Source organism: Callithrix jacchus, chromosome 13 (genome assembly GCF_049354715.1).
Source record: "Callithrix jacchus isolate 240 chromosome 13, calJac240_pri, whole genome shotgun sequence".
Lineage (NCBI taxonomy): Eukaryota > Metazoa > Chordata > Mammalia > Primates > Cebidae > Callithrix > Callithrix jacchus.
In genome coordinates this window covers 10,269,695-10,296,179 of record NC_133514.1, presented here as the reverse complement: position 1 = coordinate 10,296,179, position 26,485 = coordinate 10,269,695, and the positions used below count along the sequence as shown (strand labels likewise).

Here is a 26,485-nt window from a genome sequence, read left to right as displayed (position 1 = left end):
ACATCTTGGGCCGTGGTATAGACCTTAGAATCTGCATTTAAACAAGCTTTGCAGGAGATTCACAGGCACATTGAAGTTTGAAAAGTGTGGCTTTGTACTGTTTCTATAATACCATGAAATAGATATCTGATTTAATGAGTGGAGTCTGAGATACTGTGACTTGCTTGTATCCCCACGACTAATAATGAAACAATACATGCAAAGAGCTCACAACAGTGTTCTGCACATAGTATGTGCTCAATAAGAATATAGTCAATGACAGAGCCAAGCTGTGAACCGTCTGATTTTCAACTGCATAGTCCCTTAGCCTCAGAAGAACCCATTTAGGCACTAGGCATTCATTCTACCAGGTGAGGCGAGGATTGTGGCTATGGCTTCCCTTCCAGCTCAGCCAGTCTACAGAAAGGGGAGATAGGGGGTTCAGAAGCTACCACTGAGGCGAGCCTGATCCTGTAGCAGGGGCATCCTGGGGTGGGGATGTTATTCTTCAGAAAGGCCAGATATAGAAAGAGGGGACCAGAGGCGCTCCGAGGGATGTCTCCTGTAAAACCCATGTCCTCAAACCTCATCCCCTCTGCCTCCAAGATGCCTTTCTAGGTGAAGACCCTCAACCCTAGGCCTCCTCAGACCTCTCTCCCCTCACCTCCTGCCCTCATCTCTTCAGTAGGTGGCCACCATGGGAAGGCCACTTGCACCCTCCTTCTCAATCAGTAGGACAAAACCATGTCTCTGACAGTGGGCTGGGCTTGTCTCCCTGTGCTGACCAAGTCCTTCACCAGGGCCCCTCAGCTAGGGTCCATGGCGACTTCACCCTAGCCGAATTCCCGAACACCTGCTGGGGACTTCCCCAAACCTCCCTCCTAACTTCCTGGAACTTCCTGGAAAGTGCTCTTTCCCCATCCTTCCTGGAGACCTACAGACAAGAAAACATACTTATTTTTAAACAGCCTATTATTTTATCTCTTTTATTGTTTGAAATAAAACTTTAATACACAAATATTTTAAGCAAAATTTGCTTATAGTAAACATTCAAGTAATAATATTCAAATAATAGAAGGCAAAAAAATCCGCCACCCGTTCAACATTTCACGAGTCTTGACCACCTGTTTCCTTTGCACCATACTTATTAGGCTCGGAGGCCACGCAGAACCCACGGAGAGGCTTGTCATTGTGGGAACGCCCAGGCTGTGCCATTCGCACACCCATTGTCTTTTCCCTATAACTGTCTCCTTGGGACAAGAAATGTTCCAAGAGGGCCGGGCATGGTGGCTCACGCCTGTAATCCCAGCACTTTGGGAGGCCAAGGAGGGCGGATCACCTCAGGTCAGGAGTTCGAGACCAGCCTAGCCATCATGGTGAAACCGTCTCTACTATAAACACAAAAATTAGCCTCTGTAAAAAGATTAGAGGCACGGTAGCGTGCGTCTGTAATCTCAGCTACTACGGAGGCTGAGGCAGGAGGATCGCTAGAGTCCGGGAGGCGGAGGTTGCAGTGGGCCGAGATCGCGCCACTGCACTCCAGCCTGGGCGACAGGCTGTCTCAAAAGAAAAAAAAAGTACCAGGAGCGTCTCTCCAATGTTAGTCCCAATCTGCGCCCTTATTCCACCCCGGCTTTCACTTCCGATCCCTGGCCGCAGCCCCGCCTCCAGCGACCCCCGGGACGGAACCCCAGTCCCACAGCAAGGGAGCTGCCGCGACCCCCGCTCCAGGGGATGATCCCCGCGCCTATGCGCACACCCGGACGCAGCTACGCGCCCGCCACCGCCTCCCGGCGGAGTCCCCGCCCACCCGGGGGAGGAGCCCCACCGCCTCCCCCTACAGCGGGATCCCGTAGGGGGCGGAGCCCACGCCCACCCGGGGGAGGAGCCACGCCGTCTCCATTACAGCGTGGTCCCGTAGGGGGCGGAGTCCACGTGGGCCTAGGCGCCGAGAAATCTCCGCCCCGAGCTAGAGCTGCCGGGCTGGCCGCGTAGCGGTGCTGGGTCTGGCCGAGGGGCCGCCACCCGGAGCCGGTGAGTGCAGCCGCCAGCCCTCCGGTTGACTCGCGGCCAGCGGAGGAGTCTGGAGGGGCCCCTCCTCCGTCTCGGCCGCCTGCGGAGGTGCTGCCCACGCCTGGAAGCCCCCAAGGACCCTCAGACCCGTTTCTGCGTCCGTCTCCCCACACCCCGAGACAGAGTTGGGAAAGCAGAGGTCTTAGAACGCGCTCGGGTACTCGGAAGAGAATGGGGAGACTCCCCTCCCCTTCCCCGGCGGGCGCAGCGCCCCCCTCACGCTCCTGGGTAGCCCCCGGGCAGGGAGGGCCCAAGGGTGGCCACCGCGTCCTCGGCGACTCTGCGAAGCCCCTTCAGCGTCTCGACCTTCAAGGCTGTTGCAGAGGCGGCTTGCTTCCCACCTGACCATCTCCATAAAATCCCTGGAGGAAACATGCTCATGTGTCCAGAAATTTTAACGACTTGGTGCATTTCAGATGAAGGCTTTTCCAGAGGCTTTCCCGTTGGAGAGTATCAGGCTCCCAACTGGTTAGCGTCAGCAGCATTTGGCAGGTCTCCCTCCAGCCTGGCGGTTTTGTCAGGATTCCCTGTAAAGTGTCTCGAAAGCCTGATGAGGGGAAATATTACATTTCAGCGAATTGGCACCAGCCCGTGTAAGCAGCACGTTATTGATGTGCTGATGAAACTATGAGAATGCTGAGATTGTTAGCCATCCTCATTTCTGAGGTTTAAAAAGTATTCTAAAGTGTTTTTTACAGTCTGAATTATAATAGCTACCACATACCCGGTATCTACTTAGTTCTTTTCGATTTTCACCTTAACTTACAGAGAGGCTGGTACAAGAACCGGTGGTTAGGCAGCTGCCCTGGGTGAGGCTGGGGGTCCCTTCTGTCTGAGCAGCCGGGATGTAGACCACTCAGACTGCTCTCAGTGGACTGGGATGATTTGGGGCAGGGAGAGCAGAGGTGGCACGGTAGGCCTGTGTGGGCATTGTTTTGTTTTCTGAGATGGAGTTTTGCTCTTGTTACCCAGGCTGGAGTGCAGTGGCGTGATCTCAGCTCACCGCAACCTCCGCCTCCTGGATTCAAGCAATTCTCCTGCCTCAGCCTCCCAAGTAGCTGGGACTACAGGTGCACGCCACCGTGCCCAGCTAATTTTTGTATTTTTAGTAGAGACGGGGTTTCACTATGTTGACCAGGATGGTCTCGATCTCTTGACCTCGTGATCCACCCGCCTCGGCCTCCCAAAGTGCTGGGATTATAGGCTTGAGCCACTGTGCACGGTGGGCATTGAAACAGGGCCACAGCTGCTTCTTGGTAATCAGAGATAATTGTCTGCAGTAAAACGGGGTGTAACTGCATGGCCGGGGGCTCACTTATGATTCTGAGCCCTGTGCATGTTGTGGTCATCTCATGCACATCTCCCCCAGGTAAGTGGTTGGTGGTCCTGGACGGCAGGATCCACATCTTTGTCTTTTCACTCTGGTCCCTTAAAAAGTGGGAAATAGGTCAGCAGCAGTGGGTTGGACTGGCTTCTTTTTGAGAGTGGGAGGAGGGAGGACAGAGAAAGCCAGGACGTGTTACAGGTTCAAAGTCCAGGGGGAAAGCAAGCAGGGCCAGCTCCCCAGGCGGCCCCTGTGCTTAATAAGTGTCTTCTGCATGAAGAAAGGTGAGAGGGGCTGCCTTTCCTGCAAGTGTGCCACACCCTGCCACACTTGGTGTTTCTCTGTGTTTTGACTCCCTCCCAGCCATGCTCCCTTTTTGGCCATATCAGCTCTTAAAGTTAGTTGACAGCAAAAATGACGGTGAGGAGATTGCTTGGCACCTGTTAGAGATAAATGAGCTAAGTCTGTGGTCTCTTTTGCACACTGCTACCCACAGGGATGCCAGAAGGGCCGTTGGTGAGGAAATTTCACCATTTGGTCTCCCCCTTTGTGGGCCAGCAGGTGGTCAAGACAGGGGGCAGCAGCAGGAAGCTAGAGCCCGCCAGCGTGCAGTCTCTGTGGCTCCAGGATGCCCAGGTGAGCCTATCCTTCGCTGAAGGTAATGATGCAATTACCTCCCACCAGGTCCATCCCACAAGACATGGGAATCATGGGAATTATAATTCAAGATGAGATTTGGGGACACAACCAAACTATATTGTTTTACTGCCAACCTCTCCCAAAGCTCATATCCTCACATTTCAAAACTAACCATGCCTTCTCATCAGTCCCCCACAGTCTTAATTCATTTTAGCATTGACTTAAAAGTTCACACAGTCCAAAGTCTGATCTGTGACAGATCACAGGCAAATTCCATCCACCTATGAGCCTGTAAAATCAAAAGCAAGTGAGTTACTTCCTAGGTACAGTGGGGGCACAGGCATTGAGTAAATAAATACACCTGTTCCAAATGGGAGCTATTGGCTGAAATGAAGGGGCTGCAGGACCCATGAAAGTCTGAAATCCAGTGGGGCAGTCAAATCTTAAAGCTCCAAAATGATGTTTGACTCCATGTCTTGCTGGGCATGCTGGGCATGCTGATACAAGAGGTGGGCTCCTACAGCCTTAGGCATCTCCACCCCTGTGGCTTTGTAGGGTATAGTCCCTCATCCTGACTGCTTTCAAAGGCTGGCGTTGAGTGTCTTTGGGTTTCCCAGGACATGGTGCAAGCTGTCAGTGGATCTACCATTCTGGGGTCTGGAGGCCAGTGGCCCTTTTCTCACAGTTCTACCAGGCATTGAGACTGTGGGAATGCTGCACCGGGGCTCTCACCCCATGTACTGCCCTGTACTGCCCTGGCAGAGATTCTCAGTGAGGGCTCTGCCCCTGCAGCACACCTCTGCCTGGAAATCCAGTCATTTCCATGCATCCTCAGAAATCTAGGTGGAGGTTTCCATACCTCAGTTCTTTAATGCATCCGAATGCTCAACAACACGTGTAAATCATGAAGGCTTGGGGCTTGTACCCTCTGAAGCAACAGCCTGAGTTATACATTGGCTCCTTTTAGCCGCAACTAAGTCCCTAGGCTGCATACAGCAGGGGGGCCTGGACCTGGCCCAGGAAATCATTTTTTCCTCTGAGGCATCTGGGCCTGTGATGGGAGGGGCTGCTGGAAAGGTCTCTGACATGCCCTGGAGAGATTTTCCTTATGGACTTGGTGATTAGCATTCAGCTCCTAGTTAGGCAAATTTCTACAGCCAGCTTGAGTTTCTCCCTAGAAAATGGGTTGTTCTTTTCTGCTGCATCATCAGGCTACACATTTTTCAGATTTATGCTCTGCTTCCTCTTGAATGCTTTGCCACTTAGAAATTTCTTTCACCAGATACCCTAAATCATGTCTCTCAGGTTCAAAGTTCCACAGATCTCTAGGGCAGGGGACAAATGCCACCAGTCTCTCAGTATAGCAAGAGTCGCCTTTACTCCAGTTCCCAATAAGTTCCTTGTCTCTGTCTGAGACCACCTTAGCCCCTACCTTATTGTCCATATCACTATCAGCATTTTGGTCAGGGCCATTCAACAAGTCTCGGAAGTTACAAACTTTCCCACGCTTTCCCATCTTCTGAGCCCTCCAGACTGCTCCAGCCTCTGCCTGTTACCCAGTTCCAATGTTGCTTCCACATTATCTTTACAGCAGCGCCCCACTCCCGAGGACAGTTTACTGCATTAGCCCATTCTCATCCTGCTGATAAAGGCATAACCAAGACTGGGTAATTTATAAAGGGAAGAGGTTTAATGGACTCACAGTTCCACATGGCTGGGGAGTCCTCACGGTCGTGGTGGAAGGCAAAGGAGAAGCAAAGGCCCATCTTACATGGCGGTAGGCGAGAGAGAGCACGTGCAGGGGAACTGCCCTTTATAAAACCGTCAGATCTCGTGAGACTCACTATCATGGGATCAGCATGGGAAAAACCCACCCCCATGACTCAGTTACCTCCCACTGGGTCCCCCCAACAACAAAGGGGAATTATGGGAGCTAATTCAAGATGAGATTTTGGTGGGCACACAGCCAAACCATATCACACATTTTATGTGCGATGTTCAGGCATCAGTTAATGGACATTCGGATTGTTCCACGTTTTTGACTTCTGTGGATAATGCTGCTGTGGACATTCATGTGCGAGTATTGGCGTGGATGTATGTTTTCATTTCTCTTGGGAATATTTCCTAGGAGTGGAATTGCTGGACCACATACTGTGTTTACCCTTTTGCGTGTCTTCTGTAGTGTTTTCTGAAGCAGCTGTACCATTTTATCATCTCACCAGCAATGTGTGAGGACCAGTCCTTCCATTTTTAACCTCTTACCACAGCACCTGGGACCTCCCTGTCTCCTGCTCCCCTTGGGTCAAGGTGGGTGGGTTCCCTGGGTTCCCGCTTCCTTGGGGCCCCCTTCTGCTGAAGCAGAGGACCCTGCTCTGCCTCATCAGTTACCCTTCCTCTACCTGCTTCTCATTTTCTGTGGGGGGCTTTGTACCTCTGTCTGTTGCTCCTCCTGCTCTTGAGGGTTTAGAGCTCTTTGGTTCTTTTGGCGGGTTTGTTGGGAGCAGTGCTAACAGCACACACCCCAGCTGCTGTGTCTGACCAGGAGCCCCCCTCCCAGTGTGGGGCTTCCACCTGTGCCTTCAGGTCTGTCCCCTCGCTGGGGACACCCTGTCGCCCTGTCTCTTGCCCTCCACTCTTGTGAAGCCCAGCCCGGGTAACGGCCACCTTCTCCTCATGCTGTGGGCTCTTCTTCTGTGTGCAACCTCTGCTTCTACCCACAATTTTCTTTTCTGTTTTTTTGCACAGATGGGCGTCGTACTTTGTTACCCAGGCTGATCTCGAACTCCTGGGCTAAAGCCATCCTCTCATCTCGGCCTCCCAGAGCGCAGGGATTACGGGCATGAGCCACTGTGCCCGGCCCACCCATGCTTTTCTCCGTGCTCTTAGAGAATCTGTTTTCATTCTTGTCCCCCTCTCACTCCTACCACCTTTCTAAATTTTTAAAAAATTGTGATGAAAAACACATAACAAAATGTACTGTCTTCACTATTTTAAAGTATATAGTTCAGTAGTGTTAGCTATATTCATGTTGTCTGACAGTTTGCCTGAACTTTTAATCTCCCCAAGCTGAAACTCCATTCCTGCTGAACACGAGCTCCCCATCCTCCCTCCCCCAAGCCCCTGGCAGCCACTTCTCTATGTTCTGTCCCTGTGAATTTTACTCTCCCAGGTACCTCGTATCAGTAGACGCATACAGTATTTGGAGTTATTTTGACTGGCTTATCTCACTTAGTATGAAGTCTTCAGCGCTCACCCACGTTATAGATATGTCAGAATTCCCTGCCTTTGCCAGGCTGAATGATGGTTTTGCTCATCTGTTCATTCATGGATGGACATTTGGGTTGCTCCCACCTTTTGGCAATTGTACATAGTGTCATCTCCCCTTTTAAATGTGAAATTTTTAAAGGGAAGGTTGGAGATTGTCTTCATCGATTTTTGCTGCTATTTCGGGAGATTTAAGACTGGGTCATTTATAAACAATAGAAGTCTATTTAGCTAATGGTTCTGGAGCCTGGGAGTCCACATGGACTTGGCACCTTGCCATGTCATTTGCAGGTGGCATCATTCCATTCAGGAGGCCCGAGCCCTATGGCCTAATCTCCAAGGTGCCTCTTTCCCACTGTCCCATTGGGGATTAGGTTTCCAGCACATACTCTTTGGGGAACACACTGAAACCATTGCAGAGCCTTGCTCATCCGTTTGCCATTGGAGCCTAGTGCACTGCCAGCCACAGTGAATAAGCTGGATTAATGATTAGCATATTGAAGTGGCTGCAATGTCACAGGAACCTAAAAGAGGAACAGCAGAAATGGCCAGAGTTGGAGAGGACATCCTGACCTAGACATTTTTGACCTAATAAATGTTTTGATCACAATGGGCTTTTGTCTCTTATTTTCATCAGAATTATATCAACATTGGTGAATGTATACCAAGAAGTATTTTCTGCGCAAATTCCATAATGCCCACTTAATTCCTTGCTCAGGTTTCTCATGTAGGGCAGTTAAACCATTTCTAACATGTGGCAGAAAACAATCTGTGCTCAAATTTACAGATAAGCTATTCTGGGATGATTTAGAAAGGTAATGCTCTTCTGAGTGGAGGATTTCCATGAATCTGTATACTAATTAACCAGTTAAAGATCATATCAGAACAGCGATCTTTAAGCACAGATCTATAGTGGTCAAAAAAGCAACACAGACATTTCCAGTATTAATGCCAGATGTTTTGGTTTATGCTCTTTCAAAGACTGCCTGAATTTCAGGCTGTGTAGAACGACTCATCCTGGAATCTGGGCACACACATATTGCATATCAGGAGGTGCAGTATGGAAATAAGCTCAAAGCAAGGGCTGGGTATGTTGGCTCGTGCCACTAATCCCAGCACTTTGGGAGGCCAAGGCAGGCGGATCACTTGAGGTCAGGAGTTTGAGATCAGCCTGGCTAACATGGTGAAACCCTGTCTCTACTAAATATACAAAAATTAGCTGGGTGTGGTGGTGTGCACCTGTAGTCCCAGCTATTTGGGAGGCTGAGACTAGAGAATCCCTTGAACCCAGGAGGTGAAGGTTTCAGTGAGCCAATATGGTACCACTATACTCCAGTCTGGGTGAGACTCCATCTGAAAAATCAAAAAAAAAAAAAAAAAAAAAAAAACCTCAAAGCAGTGAGAACATCCTTTAACACATGGTTTCTAGATTTATTTTCTTCTCCTGAAATCGCTTGCAGTGAGATGAGGTGAGTCCTTTGCCTTGTACATTTTACAGTGGTGATTTGAGTCGATCAATTTTTGTTTTGGTATCTAATTTTTGTTAATTATAGCTCGCTTATGAAGCCAAATATGCTGGCAGAGGGATGGTGAGGGCACCGATTTTCACAGTACGTTGTCTTTAGCTGCTCTTCGTGTGTGCACACGTCTGTGCGTTCCCACGCACTGTTTTTATTTCTGGCATAGAAAATGTATCATGAGGCCAGGCGTGGTGGCTCACGCCTATAATCCCAGCACTTTGAGAGGCCGAGGTGGGTGGATCACGAGGTCAGGAGTTCAAGACCAGTCTAGCCGACATAGTGAAACCCTGACTCTACTAAAAATACAAAAAATTAGCCGGTATGGTGGTATGCACCTGTAGTCCCAGCTATTTGAGAGGTTGAGGCAGGAGAATTGCATGAACCCGGGAGGCGGAGGTTGCAGTGAGCCAAAATCGCGCCATTGCACTCCAGGCCGGACAACAGTGTAAGACTCTGTCACAAAAAAGAAAAGAAAATGTATTATGAATGGATCGAAGGAATGACAATTTATGTTCATTTCTTAGGTACTGCATGAAAACACTGGGAGTGATTCCCCTCAGATATTCCAGGTGGCCCTGCCATCTAGCGTGGGTCTGTTTCACTGCCCACTAAGCCTCATGCTTGCTCCCAGTCCCTTTGGAAACCTCCTGTGAACTGCCCACACCACTGGAGCAAAGGAGCAAAAGGCAGAGCCCAAAGACTGCATTTGGGAAGGCTCCACAGATGAGAAGGAAGAAATTTGCCATAGACTAGGTAGCTGCATTCCCCTGTTCCCCTCTGGGTCTATGAGGCTTTGATCTATGTCCATTTTTTTGTAGGTCCATGGAAAGAAATTATTCCTTAGATTTGATCCAGATGAAGAAACGGGGCCACCTGGCAACAGCCCACCACCAGAGCCTCCACAAAAAGATGCGCAGAAGGAAGGGGCTGCAGACCCAAGGCAGGCCCAGGAGCCCTGCGGGCAGAAGACCTCCGATGGATCATCACGGTCCGCAGAGCTGGTCCCCCAGGGAGAGGGTGACTCGCAGTGTTTGGCAGGAGCCGCCCCTGCAGGAGGTGCTGGGAGGTGGCTATGTGTCTGTTTTGGTTTGTTTGGCAGCATTTGGGTGAACGAGTTCTCCAGAGCCAAGAAAGCCAACAAGAGGGGTGACTGGAGGGACCCTGCCCCCAGGTAAGGGTGTGGCCATCTGATTCTCATGGGCTCTGATAGTCATGGGTCCCTGCTTGGCAGGGTTTGGGACTTGGGCAGCGGGGACACACTGAGGACATCCCATCTGCTCCCCAGGACTCTGCCGTCTTGGGGAGAGAGACCACCTCTGTGTCTACCAGTGATAGGAAGTGGACTGTGGTCTGGCCAGGAGAGGGTGGCACAACCAGCGGTGGCTGGGAGAAGGGTAGACCTTTCCCAGCGAATGTGGCACTTGAGGGGGAACGTCCCCGAAGAACATTTCATTGCCTGACTAGTGTGCTTTGAGTTTACGGACAGGATTTCCCAGTTATTTTTTTTTTTAAGTATATTGCTTGTGTGTGTGTGTTTTATTGAGATATAATTAACATACAGTAGGATGCAGATCTTAAGTGTCCAGTTTGATGAGTTTTTTTGTTTCTTTTTTGAGATAGAGTCTTGCTCTGTTGCCCAGGTTGGAGTGCAGTGGCGCAATCTCGCCCCATTGAAACTTCTGCCTCCCAGATTCAAGCAATTTTCCTGCCTTAGCTTCCTGAGGAGCTGGGGCTATAGGCGCACACCACTACACCGGCTAAGTTTTGTATTTTTAGTAGAGACAGGGTTTCACCATGTTGGCCAGGGTGGTCTCATGGACCAGCCTCAAGTGAATTCTCATGGAACTCATGGCCTCAAGTGATCCACCTGCCTCTGCCTCTCAAAGTGCTCGGAATGCAGGCATGAGCCACCGTGCCCACCCCAGTTTTGAATGTATGAATGTTGAAATCAACATTTTCTGCATAATACTCTATCTAGGATTAGGATTATGTCCTTCATGTCAATTCCCATTGGAGTAATTGCTGGTCAAAGGGAATGCACGTTCTTAGGGCTGCACATTTTTATGGCCTTAGGAAGTGCTAGCTGAGCTGAAATCTCATGAACGTTAAGTCGTTTGTGTACTTCTTATCAATGTATTGAAGCTTTTGGACAGAAAGTCTTTGTCTTTCTGCCGTGTGTTGCCAATATTGTTTCAAGTCTATCCTTTGTCCTTTCACTGTGCTTAGGATGCCTCTTGGCATTTGGGATTTTAAATTTTTATGTTGTCAGTGGTGGGTGTTTTTCCTGGTTGCTCGTAGGTTTCCCTTTTTGCTAAAAAAAGGCCCTTTCTGCCCCCAGGGAAAACCACGTGACTTCTATTTTCTGACGTTTCATAATTTTTAAAAATGTTTAGAACTGTAGTCTGTCTTTTTTTTTTTTTTGAGATGGAGTCTTGTTCTGTCACGAGGCTGGAGTGCAGTGGCGTCATCTCGGCTCCCTGCAACCTCCACCTCCCAGGTTCAAGTGATTCTCCTACCTCAACCTCCCGAGTAACTGGACTACAGGTGCATGCTACCACATCTAGCTAATTTTTGTATTTTTAGTAGAGACGGGTTTTCACCATGTTGGCCAGGATGGTCTCAATCTCTTGACCTCGTGATCTGCCCACCTTGGCTGGGATTACAGACAGGCGTGAGCCACCGCCTGGCCAGAACTGTAGGTAGTCTTTATTTGTGGCACGATGTAAATACCATAGGATGCTATGGGCTATAAAAATAACTCGGAGTAGTGTCTGTGGTCAGGAGATTTGGGGCTCCCATGACCGGAAGTTCAGAAGGAGGGTGGGCTTTGGGATTGCGGTTCCAAGGTTCTGGCTTCATATTCTTAGGATTCTCCTGGCTTTGCGCTTTCCATGCAGTGGTTTTGTCCTTAGCTGAGCAGCAATAGGCTACGGCAGCTCCAAGATTTTATCCACACCAAAAAATCCAGAATGAGAAGGTCACTTGTAGAAGTTCAGATGAGGAAACTTTTCTCAGAACCCCCAGGAAGCCTCTCATCATCAGGAGCCTGCTCTTTGCTGAGTCCTGGGTTAGTCGCCAGTTGGAGGCATTGAAATGCACTCCACGAAGCAGGCTCACGCCTGGGTTTTCAGATATATTGCCACAGAGTGAATGTGTATCATGCCTTTATTTTTAAATCTCTTTTTACCTGGTTATGTCTCTTTTCTCATTTGCATGTTTTGTATTTATTTTGCTTTGTCTCTTTTTTCTTTAATAGGCTGGTCTTTGAAATAAATAATATTAGCTTGCAGGCGTAGTGACTCATGTCTGTAATCCCAGCACTTTGGGAGGCTGAGGCAGGAGGATCACTTGAGCCTAGGAGTAAGAGACCAGCCTGGGCAACATAGTGAGACCCTGTTTCTACTAAAAATAAAAATAAAAAGATTAGCCAGGTGTGGTGGTACATACCTCTAGTCCCAGCTACTTGGGAGGCTGAAGTGGGAGGATAGTTTGAGCCAGAGAGGTTGAGACTGCAATGAGCTGTGATTGTGCCACTACACTCCAGCCTGGGCAACGAGCAACACCCTATCTCAAAAAAAATCTAAATAAATAAATAAAATTATATATCTCTTCTCTATGGAAAGGGTACATGGAGTATTTGGAGAACTGAAAATACTAGGTTGGGTGTGGTTGGCTTACGCCTGTAATCTCAGCCTTTGGGAGGTGGAGGAGGGTTGATCACCTGAGGTCAGGAGTTCAAGACCAGCCTGGCCAACATGAAATACCATCTCTACTAAAAGTACAAAAAATTAGTCAGGTGTGGTGGTGCACACCTGCAATCCTAGCTACTTGGGAGGATGAGACAGGGGAATCACTTGAACCTGGGAGGCACAGGTTGCAGTGAGCTGAGATCGAGCTGCTGCACTCCAGCCTGGGCGACAAGAACAAAATGACATCTCAAAAAGAAAATATTATAAGTAAAAAACGATGCATTTAATATGCCTAGCCTACCAAACATCATGGCATGGCCTAACTTACCTTATTTGTGCTCAGAACAATTACATTAGCCTACAGTTGGCAAATCATCTAACACAAAGCGTGTTTTATAAAATGTTGAATATCTCATATAATTTATTGAGTACTGTACTGAAAGTAAAAGAATGGTTTTATAGGTACTCAGAGTGTGGCTTTTACTGAGTGTGCACTGGTTTTGTACCGTTATAAAGTCAGAAATTAAAAGTGAACCGCTGTAAGTCAGGGCTGTCTGTGTGTATGATCCGACCACAGAGCGTGCTCTCAATGTAGCGTGGTAATGACGTGTACCTAACACCTATTCTTTCTTCCCAGGTTGGTCCTGCACTTCGGTGGTGGCGGCTTCCTAGCATTTTATAATTGTCAGATGTCCTGGAGCTCTTCCCCAGCGGTCACACCCACCTGTGACATCCTGTCTGAGAAGTTCCATCGAGGACAAGCCTTGGAAGCTCTAGGCCAGGCTCAGCCTGTCTGCTATACACTGTTGGACCAGAAACACTTCTCAGGGCTAGGTATGACTGATGGGAAAGGGGTGAGCCCACAGAGTTGCTCAAGGCAAAGTCGTTCCTGTGGGAGTCACAAGACCTGAGACCCGCCCCACTCGTGCCAGTGCTGTTGGCCTTGAGGGGGCCACTTGCTTAATCTTCATTTTACTTCCCTTGTTTTTAAACTGAGGGCATTAGATCAGGCAGTTTTTAACTTCTCTCGGCTTCAGAGTCCACACTCTAATTGTGTTATCAGTTATGAGCCTTCTGCCAGCAACACGGGAGCATCCCCTCCGAAAGGGCAGGGTCATGTCCCTATCCGCTCCGCTGCACAGCAGCGCCTGGCCCACAGGAGGTGGCTGAGCCATGTCGGTGGGGACTGAAGTCGTACAGGCTCTAGCAGAGGAATGAGTGTGTGTTCTACGGGGTGCTGCCATGGGTGGATGGAGCCTCCCCCGGTCAGGGCACAGAGATGACTCAGTCTACATTAGGCTCTTACAGGACACGAGGGAAGGAGCAGTTTTCCTCTCTGTGGCAGTGGCCTGAGCAGGGACGTTGTGTGCATTTCGAGTTATGGAGAAGCGCTGAGTAATCCCAGAACATACATGTAACGGCTAATTAGCTGGACTATGAGAGCGTGCCACTCCTTTTTTTTTTTCCTTTGAGACAGAGTCTTGCTCTGTCACTCAGGCTAGAGCACCTTGGCTCCAGTTGAGGTTGGATTCTCCTGCCTCAGCTCCCTAGTAGCTGGGATTACAGGCATGTGCCACCACGCCCGGATAATTTTGTATTTTTAGTAGAGATGGGGTTTTACCATGTTGGTCAGGCTGGTCTTGAACTCCTGGCCTCGTGATCCACCCTCCTCAGTCTCCCAAAGTGATAGGATTATAGGTGTGAGCCACCATACCCAGCCCTGAGAATGTGCCATTCTTCTTACCCACAGCAGGGGAATAATTGTGCCCAAAATAGGCTGCTGAGGCAATTAGGTGAGTTGGTGGTGACAGTCACCTCCATATCCAAGGTGTGACTTTGCTGTCAGCTCTCCTCCCCTCCCCTCACAAGGGTCGGAGGAGGCCTGGTGCTGCACCAGGCACTAGCCTTGCATTTTCATGTTAGAACCATGGGTGTCCCTGTGCCCTCAGGAGCAAAGAGGCATCCGGAGGTGGCTTTTCGGATATATATGGCAAGAGCTAACAACAGTAACAGGAGTAATACGGCCAGTGTGTTCCAAGCAGCTCTGATGCACCAGGCACACGTTTTTGTCCTTACTGCCGTTCCATAGAATAGTTATAGTGGTTTTTCCTTTCTTCAGATGAGGAAACTGAAGCAAAGAACACATTGCTAGTCAGTAGCAAGGCTGAGACGTGAGGTCGGGTATTCTGTCAGTGAATTCTGGAGACAATGATGTGTGTAATGGGGAGTATGACTGACGCTTTTGGAAAGCAGGAATTTCCTTCACCTGCTCAAGAATTTCCTTAACGCGAGGCACAGCGACACTCACTCGGGCTCTGTCACACTCACCACCTCTTCCTACAGAGGTCATTGTTGAATGGCTCAGCAAGCAGGGACTCAGGTCACTGTGGGTTAGGAAAGATTGTGATGAATGCCTGGTGGAGCTTAGAGTCCTGTTGGAACATTCCAGAGAGAGTTACTGATTCTGAAAAGAGGGATGGAGGCTGGCTTCACAGAGAATGAGGCAGGAGTAGAGAAATGATAAGAGGATACCTCCCCAAACACTTCCTAACATAGCACACATCACGCTCGAGATTTCATTTTATTTTTTGAGACCGGGTCTCTCTCTGTCATCCAGGCTGGAGTGCAGTGGCACAATCACAACCCACTGCAGCCTCAACCTCCCTGTTTCAAGCGATCCTCCCACCTCAGCCTCCTGAGTAGCTGGGAGTACAGGTGCATGATACCACACCTTGCTAATTAAAATTTTTTTTTTTTTGTAGAGGCAAGGTCTCGCTATGTTGCCTAGGCTGGTCCTGATCTCGTGGGCTCAAGTCATCCTCCTGCCTCTGCCTCCTAAAGTGCTGGGATTACAGGTGTGAGCCACTGTGCCCAGCTATGCTGGACATTTTGTTTTTAATTTAAAAAAAGAATTTTATTGGGCCAGGCGCGGTGGCTCACGCCTTTAATCCCAGCACTTTGGGAGGTGGGCCGATCACGAGGTCAAGAGATCGAGACCATCCTGGCCAACATGGTGAAACCCTGTCTCTACTAAAAATACAAAAATTAGCTGGGTGTGGTGGCACACGCCTATGGTCCCAGCTCCTCGGGAGGCTGAGGCAGAAGAATCACTTGAACCCTGGAGGCGGAGGTTGCAGTGAGCCAAGATTGTGCCACTGCACTCCAGCCTGGCGACAGAGCAAGACTCCATCTCAAAAAAAAAAATTTTTTTTCAGACAGAGTCTTGCCCTTTCACCCAGGCTGGAGTGCAGTGGCACAATCTCAGGTTACTGCAACCTCCGCCTCCCGGGTTCAAGCGAGTCTCGTGGGTCAGCTACCAGAGTAGCTGGGATTAGAGGCACGTGCTACCATGCCTGGCTGATCTTTGTATTTGGGGTAGAAATGGGGTTTCACCGTGTTGTCCAGTCTGGACAGCTGGACTCCTGGCATCACGTGATTCACCCACCTCTGCCTCCCAAAGTGCTGGGATTATAGGCATGAGCCACTGCGCCCGGCCAACCATTTTAAAATGATAATAACAGTTAATATTTATTGAGTACTCTACATCCCAGCCACTGTACTCAGCATTTTTTAGTGAATTCTCATTTACTGCTCACAAGAACCAGGTAAGCCATCCTTGCCTTACAGATAAGGAAACTACAGCTGATCAAGGCTGGGGAGCTTGCCATGTCACATGGGTAGGAGCTGCTTGAGCTGGGATTCAAGTGCAGGCAGTCAGATGCCCGAGCCCTCTTTGATAACCTGTGTGCCATGATGGGCCACGCATGACTTTCATTTCATCTCCACAGCAACCATAAAGGTTGAAATTGTCCCCATTTTACAGACAGGGAAATGGAGGCGGATATCACTTACCCGCCCAAGGTCCTGCAGGATGTGGGAGAGCTGAATTCTGCCTTGTGAGCTTTGTGGGTGGTTTTGTCACTTTCTTCTTCCCTCACCCTCCCCTGCTGTCTTTCAGGGAACATCATTAAGAATGAAGTCTTGTATAGAGCTGGGATTCATCCCCTCTCTCTTGGCTCCGTCCTGAGCGCCTCGCAACGGGAGGCCCTGGTGGACGGCGTGGTGGAGTTCAGTGCAGCCTGGCTGCAGGACAAGCTTCAGGGCCACCCGCAGCACACGCAGGTCTACCAGAAGGAATGGTGCCCTGCTGGCCACCAGCTCTTGAAGGAAGCGTTTGGACCCCCAGGTGGGTTCCAAAGGCTCACCTGGTGGTGCCCACAGTGCCAGCCCCAGTTGTCCGAGGAGCTGGAGCAGCGCCAGTTCTCCTAAGGAACTTGGGGTGCTCGTCATGGAACCTTGCCCCTTGGGGAACCTGACGTCTAAGTATCCAGAAAGGGGAGGATATGGGCAGAGACAGGGTGCAGAGGATAGTGTGGGTCAGGGGTGCCAGTATGACAATATTCCGGAGTTATGTTGAAGGCAGAGTTTTCATAGGGTTCGATTTCTTCTTCTTTTTCTAGTTCAGTTAATTCTTCCTATTGAATTGCACCATTGTGAAAGATGAGAAAAATCATGATGGTTGGTAAGGGGAAAGCTCCCGAAGGCAGTGGGGCAAGGAAAGAGCCCATGGGAAATAGCTGTGCTCCCTACATGGCTTTGCAGATGATGTGGGGATTTTTCAGTTTTTGTTTTGTGATGGGTCTCGCTCTGTCTCCCCAGCTCGGCTCACTGAAGCCTTGCCCTCCTAGACTCAGGCGGTCCCCACCTCAGCCTCCACAGTAGCTGGGACTACAGGCATGTGCCGGGATGTCCGGCTGATTTCTGTTTACCTTTTGTAGAGATGGGGTCTTGCCATGTTGGCCAGGCTGGTCTCGAACTTGTGTACCCAAGCAATCCTCCCAAACTTGGGACCACAGGAGTGAGCCACCGCACCGGCTAGCTCCTGTTTTCTTTTCCAATGCTGGTTGATTTTAAGGCCTTCCATTTTGGAATGCAGGAAAACGGGATTATTATTTTTTTCTTGTTCTGGAGGATCCAGGGATGAGGAGAGAGTGGCCTGAGCGCAGTGCTTGGATTCAGCTTCCTGTTGGGTCCTTCCTGCTGGATGTGGACACCCAGAGGCGGGGCTGCAGCAGGGAGCTGGGCTGTTCTGGGGTGCAGGATGGTCTGCAGGGAAAGCTGCTTGTTTACTCCTGAAGTTTGTGTATTTGTGACTGTTAATATGTTAAGCTCGAATCAAGGGCGATGGAGAAACTCCCTCAGGCTGTTGGCAACAAGTAAATGAAGCCAGGACAGCCACACAAAAATAAAGCTCTTTGTTATTTTCTGTTGTATCTTTATTTGGCAGTAAAAGGTTTTAAACGAAATAACAGAACTATTCATGGAGATGGCCTCCAGGCTTACTGGGTTAGCTGAGGAATCCACTGAAAAGGAGCAGGGAGAGGAGGCCGGAGCACACCTGCTTTCCTGCCCCAGGTGAGCAGAGATGGACTTGACCTCTGTCTCATGGCCTCTGCACAGAGATTTGGGGGAGTAAAACTGAAAACACTGGCTAATGTTTCTGACTTTCCTTTACTCGCTCTTTTTTTTTTTTTTTTTTTTTTTTTTTTGAGACGGGGTCTCGCTTTGTTGTCCAGGCTGCTGGAGTGCAGGGGTGTGACCATGGCTCACTACAGCCTCGACCTCCTGGGCCCAGGTGATCCTCCCACCTGAGCAGGTGGGACTACAGATGTGCACCACCATGTCCAGCTGATTTTTGTATTTTCGTATAGATGGAGTCTTGCCATGTTGCCCAGGCTGGTCTCAAACTGCAGGCCTCAAGCAATCCACTTGCTTCTGCCTCCCAAAGGGATGGGATTATAGACATGAGTCACCATGCCCCGCCTCCCTTGTCTTAAATGATTGAAAATTGTCAGCAATGGGGAGGGCCAGCTGACGGCAGACTGAGTCTCTTGTTCTGAAGACTCTCCCTGCGCCGGGGGCTCTCCCCGTGTTGAGGGCTCTCTCTTCTTGCACCCAGTCCTCGCCACTTCACTTACTTCTTGCGTATGATCTACAGAACAACTCAGGAAGACGGGTACTCGCCCTTATTGTCCTTATGTGATAGGCAAGAAAACGAACGAGTCTAGAGAGGCTGAGGACCTTGCTTAAGCTCATGTGGTTAACAAGGGCCAGAGCCATACCTTAGCTCTACTGCCATAGTGTGCCATAGGCTGGGTGACTCAGACCGCACATGGTTACTTGTCATCATTCTGAGAAACCCAAGGTCAAGGGCTGGCTGATTTGGTCACCAGCGAGGTGACTTTGGGGGTTAGAACTTTACCTGTGAATTTTAAGGGAACACAATTCAGTCTGTTACAGGCTACAATGGAGTTTGGGAGAAAATCTTCAACTTCTCAAAGGCCATCTCCTCCCACACTTTAAAAAAAAAACGTACAATAGCTTATAAAACCTCACTTTCCCTTCATAAGGCCTGGATTTAAGAAAAAATAAAACCTCAATTCCAGAATAGACAATGGAAACAGATTAATGAATTTATTTATCTTTAGAAGAGTATACTCACACACTTGTGTGTATATATGCACATATATAAAACATGAAACAACTAAGAATGTGGGCTGGGCACAGTGGCTCACACCTGTAATCCCAGCACTTTGGGAGGCAAGGCAGGTCGGTCACCTGAGGTCAGGAGTTTGAGACCAGCTTGACCAATATGGCAAAACCCTATCTTTACTGAAAATACAAAAATCAGCCTGGTGTGGTGATGTGTGCCTGTAGTTCCAGCTACTCAGGAGGCTGAGGCAGGAGAATTGCTTGAACCTGGGATGCAGAGGTTGCAGTGAGCTGAGATTGTGCCACAGCACTCCAGCCTGGGCAACAGAGTGAGACTCCATCTCAAAACAAAACAAAAGAACGTGTGTGCGCGCGCGCATCTGTGTGTACTGAAATGCACCTTTCTAACCTGTATGGATAGGACAAAACTTAGACTCCAGGCATGAGCCGCGGCAAATGGGCTGAGACCATTTCCTATGATTCAGTGTCTACACAATAGTGGGTCCAGGGGCTCCCCAGACATGGCAGGGACTGGACGCCACGGCCTGCATGTATTTTGCTCTGACTGGGATAGGTAGAAAGGAAAATGCTGTTGTGGCGCCGAGAAGGAAGTTGTTGAAGAAGCGATGGGCAGCTGCAGCTGTGGGAGTGGAGAGGGTGAGAGGCGCGGGCTGTGGTGGCAGTGGGCTCTGTTTGTGGCAGCTGGCCGACAGTGTGGGCATTGGGGCGAGGCAGAAACACTGGAGCTGGCTCAGCGGGCACTGAGCTGAGCGCCAGCAGAGGCCACCGCCTGGCTTATAGGGAAAGGTAGAGGTGGTACTGCGTGTCAGCCCCTGAGGCATGTTGCGCTCGAGCCTGCGACCACCTGTGCTGTGGAGACCGTGTAATGGGGGAGCCCCCCCATTAGGCCCCCCACAAGGACAGGCTGCGCTTAGAGGCACCAAGGGGGCAGCTTTCCTGGTAGGAGTCAGGATGAGCTAGGGAGGCTCGCTGGGTGTAACGGAGCATGAGGAAAGGTGCGGGGCATCCTGGAGGTGGTCTGTTTAAGGAGCAAGGGAGGAAGGAGGAGCCCTTCAGTGACATGGATGGAACGTAAGTGGGGAAAGGAAACTCCAGGGAGAAGCGGGCTGTCGGAATCATGAGTGACGTTGAGATGAAGGGGCAGCAATGGAGCCCTGGCCCCTTGGGTTTGGCAGGTGATAGATCCCAGGTCATGATGACCTTCAGGTGAGGACTACGTGCAGCGTGGCAGCAGTGAGAAGGGAGCGTCTCGGAGGGAGGAAGTGGAATGCGAGGGTGGTCTCCCTGCAGGTTGGCAGGGAGGAGAGCGAAGCATGAATATAACGAGAAGGTTTGTGTATAATTAGTTCAGGGGAGAAAACCAGGAGACAGAGAAAGCTCACACCAGAGCCATCGCTTAAAGATAACTGGGCTAGGGTGGGAAGAGAAAGAACAGGTCCCCGGGAAACTTGCTGAAAGTGAGGCCTTTGGGTACAGAAGAGTGGGCAGGTTTGTAACAGCTCTTAAGGAAATTTGCTGACTTTGGGTTAGAGGGAAGGATGGCAGAGCCACATGGTGGGCCGGTGCATTTCCTGACTGCATCCAGTGGCATAGATCAAAAAGACATTGGATGTTGGATTAACCCACAATGGACGGGGGCGTTTGTCAGGTTAAGAATGGTGGGAGACCAAGGGGACAAGGAGCAACAGCATTTTTTTTTTTTTGAGACGGAGTTTCGCTCTTGTTACCCAGGCTGGAGTGCAATGGCGGGATCTCGGCTCACCGCAACCTCCACCTTCTGGGTTCAAGCAATTCTCCTGCCTCAGTCTCCCGAGTAGCTGGGATTACAGGCACGCACCACCATGCCCAGCTAATTTTTGTATTTTTAGTAGAGACGGGGTTTCACCTTGTTGACCAGGATGGTCTCGATCTGTTGACCTCGTGATCCACCCGCCTCAGCCTCCCAAAGTGCTGGGATTACAGGTGTGAGCCACCACGCCCGGCCACAACAGCATTTTTTTTTTTTTTGAAATGGAGTCTCGCTCTGTCACCAGACTGGAGTTCAGTGGCACGATCTCGGCTCACTGCAAGCAGTTCTCCTGCCTCAGCCCCCTGAATAGCTGAGACTACAGATGTGTGCCACCATGCCCAGCTAATGTTTTGTATTTTTAGTTGAGATGGGGTTTCGCTGTGTTAGCAAGGATGGTCTTGATCTCCTGACCTCCTGGGCTGCCTGCCTTGGCCTCCCAAAGTGCTGGGATTACAGGCGTGAGCCATTGCACCTCACGAAAGCATGACCTTCATCCCTGCCATAGGAAGATCTCTGGAGCGTGCTTGCTAATAAGTATCTCTGACTGCAGTGACTCACAGAAAAAACTAAGAGTTGGGTAATTGCTGGTACCTACGAGTTGAGAGTAAGGGTTGTGATTGATGCCATCGGAACTCCACAGAATGTTCTGCATGGAAGAGGTGGGGAAGGGGGAATTCGGGCAGGTAACAACCCACACTCCCATGCTCCTCTCCCAGAGCTAATCACCCAGGCAGTAGGCTCTCAGGGTTTCGGGTTGGTTCCAAAAGGAGGTAGGGCCTGGTGAGGTGGCTCATACCTGTAATCCCAGCACTTTGGGAGGCTGAGGCAGGAGGATCACTTGAACCTAAAAGTTTGACACCAGCCTGGGCAACATAGCAAGACCCCCATCTCTACCAAAAATACATAAGTGAGCCAGGCATGGTGATGCACACCTACAGTCCCAGCTACTAGGGAGGCCGAGGTGGGAGGATTGAGCCCAGGAGGTAAAGGCTGCAGTGAGCCGAGATCATGTCACTGCACTCTAGCCTGGGGGACAGAATGAGAACTTGTCTCAAAAATAAATAAAAGTTAAAAATAAATACATAAAGGGAGGTAGGCAGGATGTGGTGTAAGTGGACTGAAAGAGAGGAGATGGTACGGAGACAGCAGGGTGCAGAGTGACCAGTGGCGGTTAGGCCTTTGGTGCCTGTTGCCTGGAAGGAGGGTATGGAAATACGGGGGGTGGGGGGTGAATCTAGGCTTCAAAGTAAGGAGAGGCGGGATACTTGGACTGGACAGATTCTAAGGGAAAGACTGATTTCGCTCATGAGTTGGGGTTTTGTGATAACTGACATTGGGAAAACATGGGATTTAATGTAAGCCTTTACAGTGGCTCTAGACATTTCATAAATATTTCTTAAATGCCTCCTGAATGCTAGGATTTGGGAATACAAGCATAAACAAAACACAAAGCCAAATCCCACTGTGACAGCAGGGGTGTACAGAGTGTTTCTGTTAATGAAAAAAGTGCTGTGTGAGGATGGGGGATAAGTGGCTGGACCGTCTGTGCTCTGCGCTTTCCAGGACAGACCTGGTTATGCTGTAAGCACTCTGCCAGATGCTGCATAGGCACACTTTTTGCCCTTCAGGGGCAACTCTGAGGTGGCGAGACAGACGAGATTATTAGAATACAGGAAGTTCAGGAGGGGAGGAATGCCTGAACATGATAGAGTATTATGGTCTGAAAAAGTCAAGACCATCCTGGTGAGCACAAGCAAATGAGGCTCTTGATGCAGAGCTTGCTCTTGCAAGGGAGTCCTGCGCTCGGTGAGCACTCAGAGGCAGGCAGGGGAGTGGGAAGCTTTACAGTGGAGAAGGGGACGGCTGCAGAGGGGCTCTGATTGGAGGGTCTTGGCCTGGGGAGGCTGGAAGCTGCTGATAGAGGTGGGTGTCTTAGGTGATTGGTTTGAGGGGCGTTTGCCTATCTCTGGTTGATTCTGAGTTGGAAGAGTCCTGACCATGTGGAGCCGATTGCTGCCACGGCTGTGGTTTATGATGCAGGACAAACGAGCCCCAAATTCCGCCTTAGCCCATGAGGGTTCTTGGCTTTGCCCAGGAAAGAATTCTAGGGTGAGCCAGTGGTAGGGTGGAAGAAAACACCTTATGAAAGAGGCGGTGCGACAGCTCCGTGACTGCTCCTGTAGAGCAGGGCTACTCCATAGGCAGTGTGCTGACAGCAGCAGCTCAGGCCAGTTCTGCAGTCTGATTGATTGATTGATTTTGAGGCAGAGTCTTGCTCTGTCACCCAAACTGGAGTACAGTGGCGTGATCTCAGCTCACTGCAACCTCCGCCTTCCAGGCCAGGTTCAAGTGATTCTCCTGACTCAGCCTCCCAACTAGCTGGGATTATAGGCACCTGCCATCATGCCTGGCTAATTTTTGTGTTTTTAGTAAAGACGGGGCTTCACTGTGTTGGCCATGCTGGTCTCGAACTCCTGACCTCATGATCCACCTGCCTCGGCCTCCCAAAGTGTTGGCCACTGCACCCGGCCTGCAGTCAGATTTATACCCACTTTTAATTGCATGCAGATTAAGGGACAGTTTCTGAAGACACTTCTAGGAAAAGGATAGTGACTTCTGGGTTGTTGGATCATTGCCATGGAAAGGGGTGGTAACTCCTGGGTGTTGCCATGGCAGTGGTAAACTTGGCACACTGGTGGGCGTGTCATATGGAAGGCTGCTTAGCCCCTCACCCCACTGTTTTAGCTAGTCCTGAACTTGGTCTGCTGTCTGAGCCCGCCTCTGGAGTCGAATCTCGCCTGCTACCTCAGTTTGATTTCCTCGGATTGCTTGAACGCCATAGGATTGATAAATAATTCCTGGACTCCATAGGACTTGATGAATGATTTGAAGGGGCAGATATAAGGAGGGAAAGGGAGTTAGCCATGACATCTGGATTTTGTGGTTACGAAACTGAGAGCTGTTAATGCTATCCATAGGAGAAGCAGAGTCAATGGGAGATAGATTTAACATATGGACATGCTAAGTTTGCGCTGTTTAGGTGCCATCAGAGATGTCCTACACGCTGCTCAATTCAGTAAGTACGAATTGAGCACCTGGTATGTGCTGGGCACTATTCTAGATGCTTGAGTACATCAGAGAACACAACAAAGATCTGTCATCGTTGAGGCTTTGCTTTCAATGTGAATTTAAAAAATACTATTTATAAATTTAGAAAAGGAGGAGAGACTACGTTTCTTCTAAAGGATTACAGCATGCTTCCAGCTTAGACCAGAGACAGGCACTTCAAAGGAGAAGGGGTCGAGATAGGAGCTTTATGCTGAATGGGTTGGCTAAACATACATGTTTACCAGGTTACAAGAGGAGCTATGCATATTTATGATGGTGGACCTGACACACTGAACAAACATGCATGTAATATATGACCCATATTCACTCTGGGATAGAGACTCAACATTTGAATGCATTAGTTAGGCCGTCTATGTCAAAAGGTCTTTTCAGGATAGGAAGGCACCGGAGTGCTCAGCCTCCCACTCCGTAAACCATTCAGACCAGTCCACAGCCGGTGGTCTTATCAAGAGAAAGTGGCTGAAATCAGTCTCTTGACCAGTCAAAGCTGTGGTTATGGCTGGTGAACAGGGGCTTATTAGCAGCCTCTGGTGCAGCTGCAAGTGTTACTCTTGCTTTTCTTGAGGCCACTGCTGTTTAGCTGCTGGGGAAAAAGAAAACCCGTGTGGGAGTCAGAGCTTAGATGATTCTTTAAGTGTAGGGATGCCTGACTTCACCACTGCCTGCACGGCCTTAGGTCCGGTTTGTAATTGGGGATCTTATTTTGACAGTCTGTTCTGTTAGTCTCATGATCTCTTTGAATATTAATGCTGGTCAGTTGTGTATGAACTCCCAAAGCGGAGGTACAGTGAGGCCTGTCTGATCTGTCCCATCATGGCTGGAAACAGTTTTTAAGTTTTTTCTGGGGTTCCCTTGGCCAAGATGGGCAGTGGGAGGGGCTGAGGATTTTAATTTTAGTTTCCACTAGCAAAGGGAAACACTCTGTAATCTAATAACATAAGTTAATGATCTATTAGAATTTGGTAACTACAGAGCAGGATATGGGGATCAGCAGCGGTGGAAATGGGGGGGGAGGGCAAATAGGTGGGGCTCGATGAGATGTGGGCAGACTCGAGGAGTTAGCCCAGCAGGTATATGGGGGATAGTGCAGAAGAGTGAACAGCTAGACAGAAAGCCCTGGGTCCACGAAAATGTACAAGTTGGAGGCCCGAGAGGTAAGCTGGGTGGAAGGCTGGTGCTGCAGCCTCTCGGGACCCCCGGAGGGATTTTGGCTTTCGCCGGAGTGGAGACTCTGAACGGCTTTGTGCAGTGAGCAGACCTGACAGGTTTTAAAAGGCTTACCGGTTGCTGTGTTGTAACAGACTGCAGGAGGGCTTAGACAGCCAGTAGTTTCTAGGGCTGGAGAGACAGATCTAGGATGAGAGAAGTTTCCCCCTTCCTGTTACAGGCCCTCTAAGGCTTCAGCTCCTTTTCTAGGACTAAGAGGGATCTCAGGCAAACACTTCAGTGAGGAGGCAGCTGAAGCTCCAGGAGTGTGCAGGACTGCCTGGGGCTGGATGGGGGTGCGCGGCAGGCGACCGGGGCCGGCCGAGCTCCGGCGGCTCCCACGCTTTGGCTCTGGTGAGTTACAGTCAGAACGCCCGCCTGGTGCTGGGCCCGCCGTTTCACCGCCTTAGGCTCTACGGGGAGGGGCTGCAGATATCACCCCGCGGGCAGGAGGCAAAGAGGCCGGACACATGGGCGACTTACTGACAAAGCCTGGCGCACGCCGGCCTGTGCTGCTCACCCGATGCTGGGCCACCGCAGCGCACCCGAACCCCACTGCCGCACCACCCAACCGCCTCACGCCGGCTCCCCAAAGCCCTCGCGCTGACAGCCTGGGGCAAGTGGAGGAAAACGAAGGCCCCACCAGGGAACCAATCCGATTCGTCGGCCTCTTTCTCGTCCTCCAATGAGATTCTAGGGTGCTGTCACGCCAGGCTTCTCTTACCACTGATTGGCCTGCGTCGTCCTAGTGCGAGCGGTCCTGGCCAATCAGCGCCCGTCAGCCCACCCCGTGAGCCCGCAGGTGGCCACGCGAGCGCCCGAGGCCGGTGGAGGTGGGCGGGGAGGTGGGCGGAGAGTCCTCGTGGTGGGCCCGCCCCCTTTCAGACCGCCCCGCGCCGTGCCTCCTACCCAGGTCTGGCCTGACGGTGGGAGCCTGAAGACCGCAGAGGTGAACGCCGAGCCCGGGAGCCCGCCGCCTGCCCCAGGATGGAGTTCGTAAAGTGCCTAGGCCACCCCGAGGAGTTCTACAACCTGGTGCGCTTCCGCATCGGGGGCAAGCGGAAGGTGATGCCCAAGATGGACCAGGTGGGCCGAGCATCCCTGCATCCCTGGACTGGGAGGCCGCGCGCGGGGCCGGCGTTGGGGCCCGGATCAGGGGCGAGGGACGCGGCGAGCTGGGCCAACGCCCGGGCGTTCCGGTCCCCGTTCCCTCGGGAGGCAGAGCCTTCCACACGTCTGGCCCGGGTGAACGCGGCTCTCCCGGTGGGCCTGTCCCAGCCCCACAAGTCGCCCTGGGCCTGAGCGGCTTCTGCGGGGCTCCCAGCGGTTGTGTTCCCGGTTTCGTCCCCTCCGTGAGCCT

At 50.6% G+C, this 26,485-nt stretch overlaps 2 protein-coding genes across 4 annotated transcripts in view; both read left to right on the top strand.

Annotated features, from left to right (window-relative positions):
* The first annotated feature begins 1,905 nt into the window (after positions 1–1,905).
* NEIL2 (nei like DNA glycosylase 2) lies at positions 1,906–17,752 on the top strand. Of its 2 annotated transcripts, XM_035269850.3 has the most exons (6): positions 1,906–2,013; positions 3,873–4,012; positions 9,618–9,787; positions 9,899–9,970; positions 13,126–13,322; positions 16,447–17,752. In XM_035269850.3, exons 2-6 carry the CDS (start codon positions 3,875–3,877, stop codon positions 16,755–16,757), a joined length of 888 nt encoding a protein of 295 aa, XP_035125741.1. In that variant the 5' UTR covers positions 1,906–2,013; positions 3,873–3,874; the 3' UTR covers positions 16,758–17,752. The 2 variants fall into 2 exon arrangements, with proteins under 2 accessions (XP_035125741.1, XP_002756814.3); XM_002756768.7 differs by having other exon boundaries at positions 9,618–9,970.
* An 8,256-nt stretch (positions 17,753–26,008) lies between these two features.
* The window catches only part of FDFT1 (farnesyl-diphosphate farnesyltransferase 1), a 41,085-nt gene continuing 40,608 nt past the window's right edge, over positions 26,009–26,485 (top strand). For both annotated transcript variants that reach the window (XM_054243669.2, XM_002756766.7), the window contains exon 1: positions 26,009–26,211. In XM_054243669.2, the coding sequence (XP_054099644.1) occupies positions 26,113–26,211 (99 nt within the window). In that variant the 5' untranslated portion in view covers positions 26,009–26,112. The remainder of the gene's footprint in view (positions 26,212–26,485) is intronic.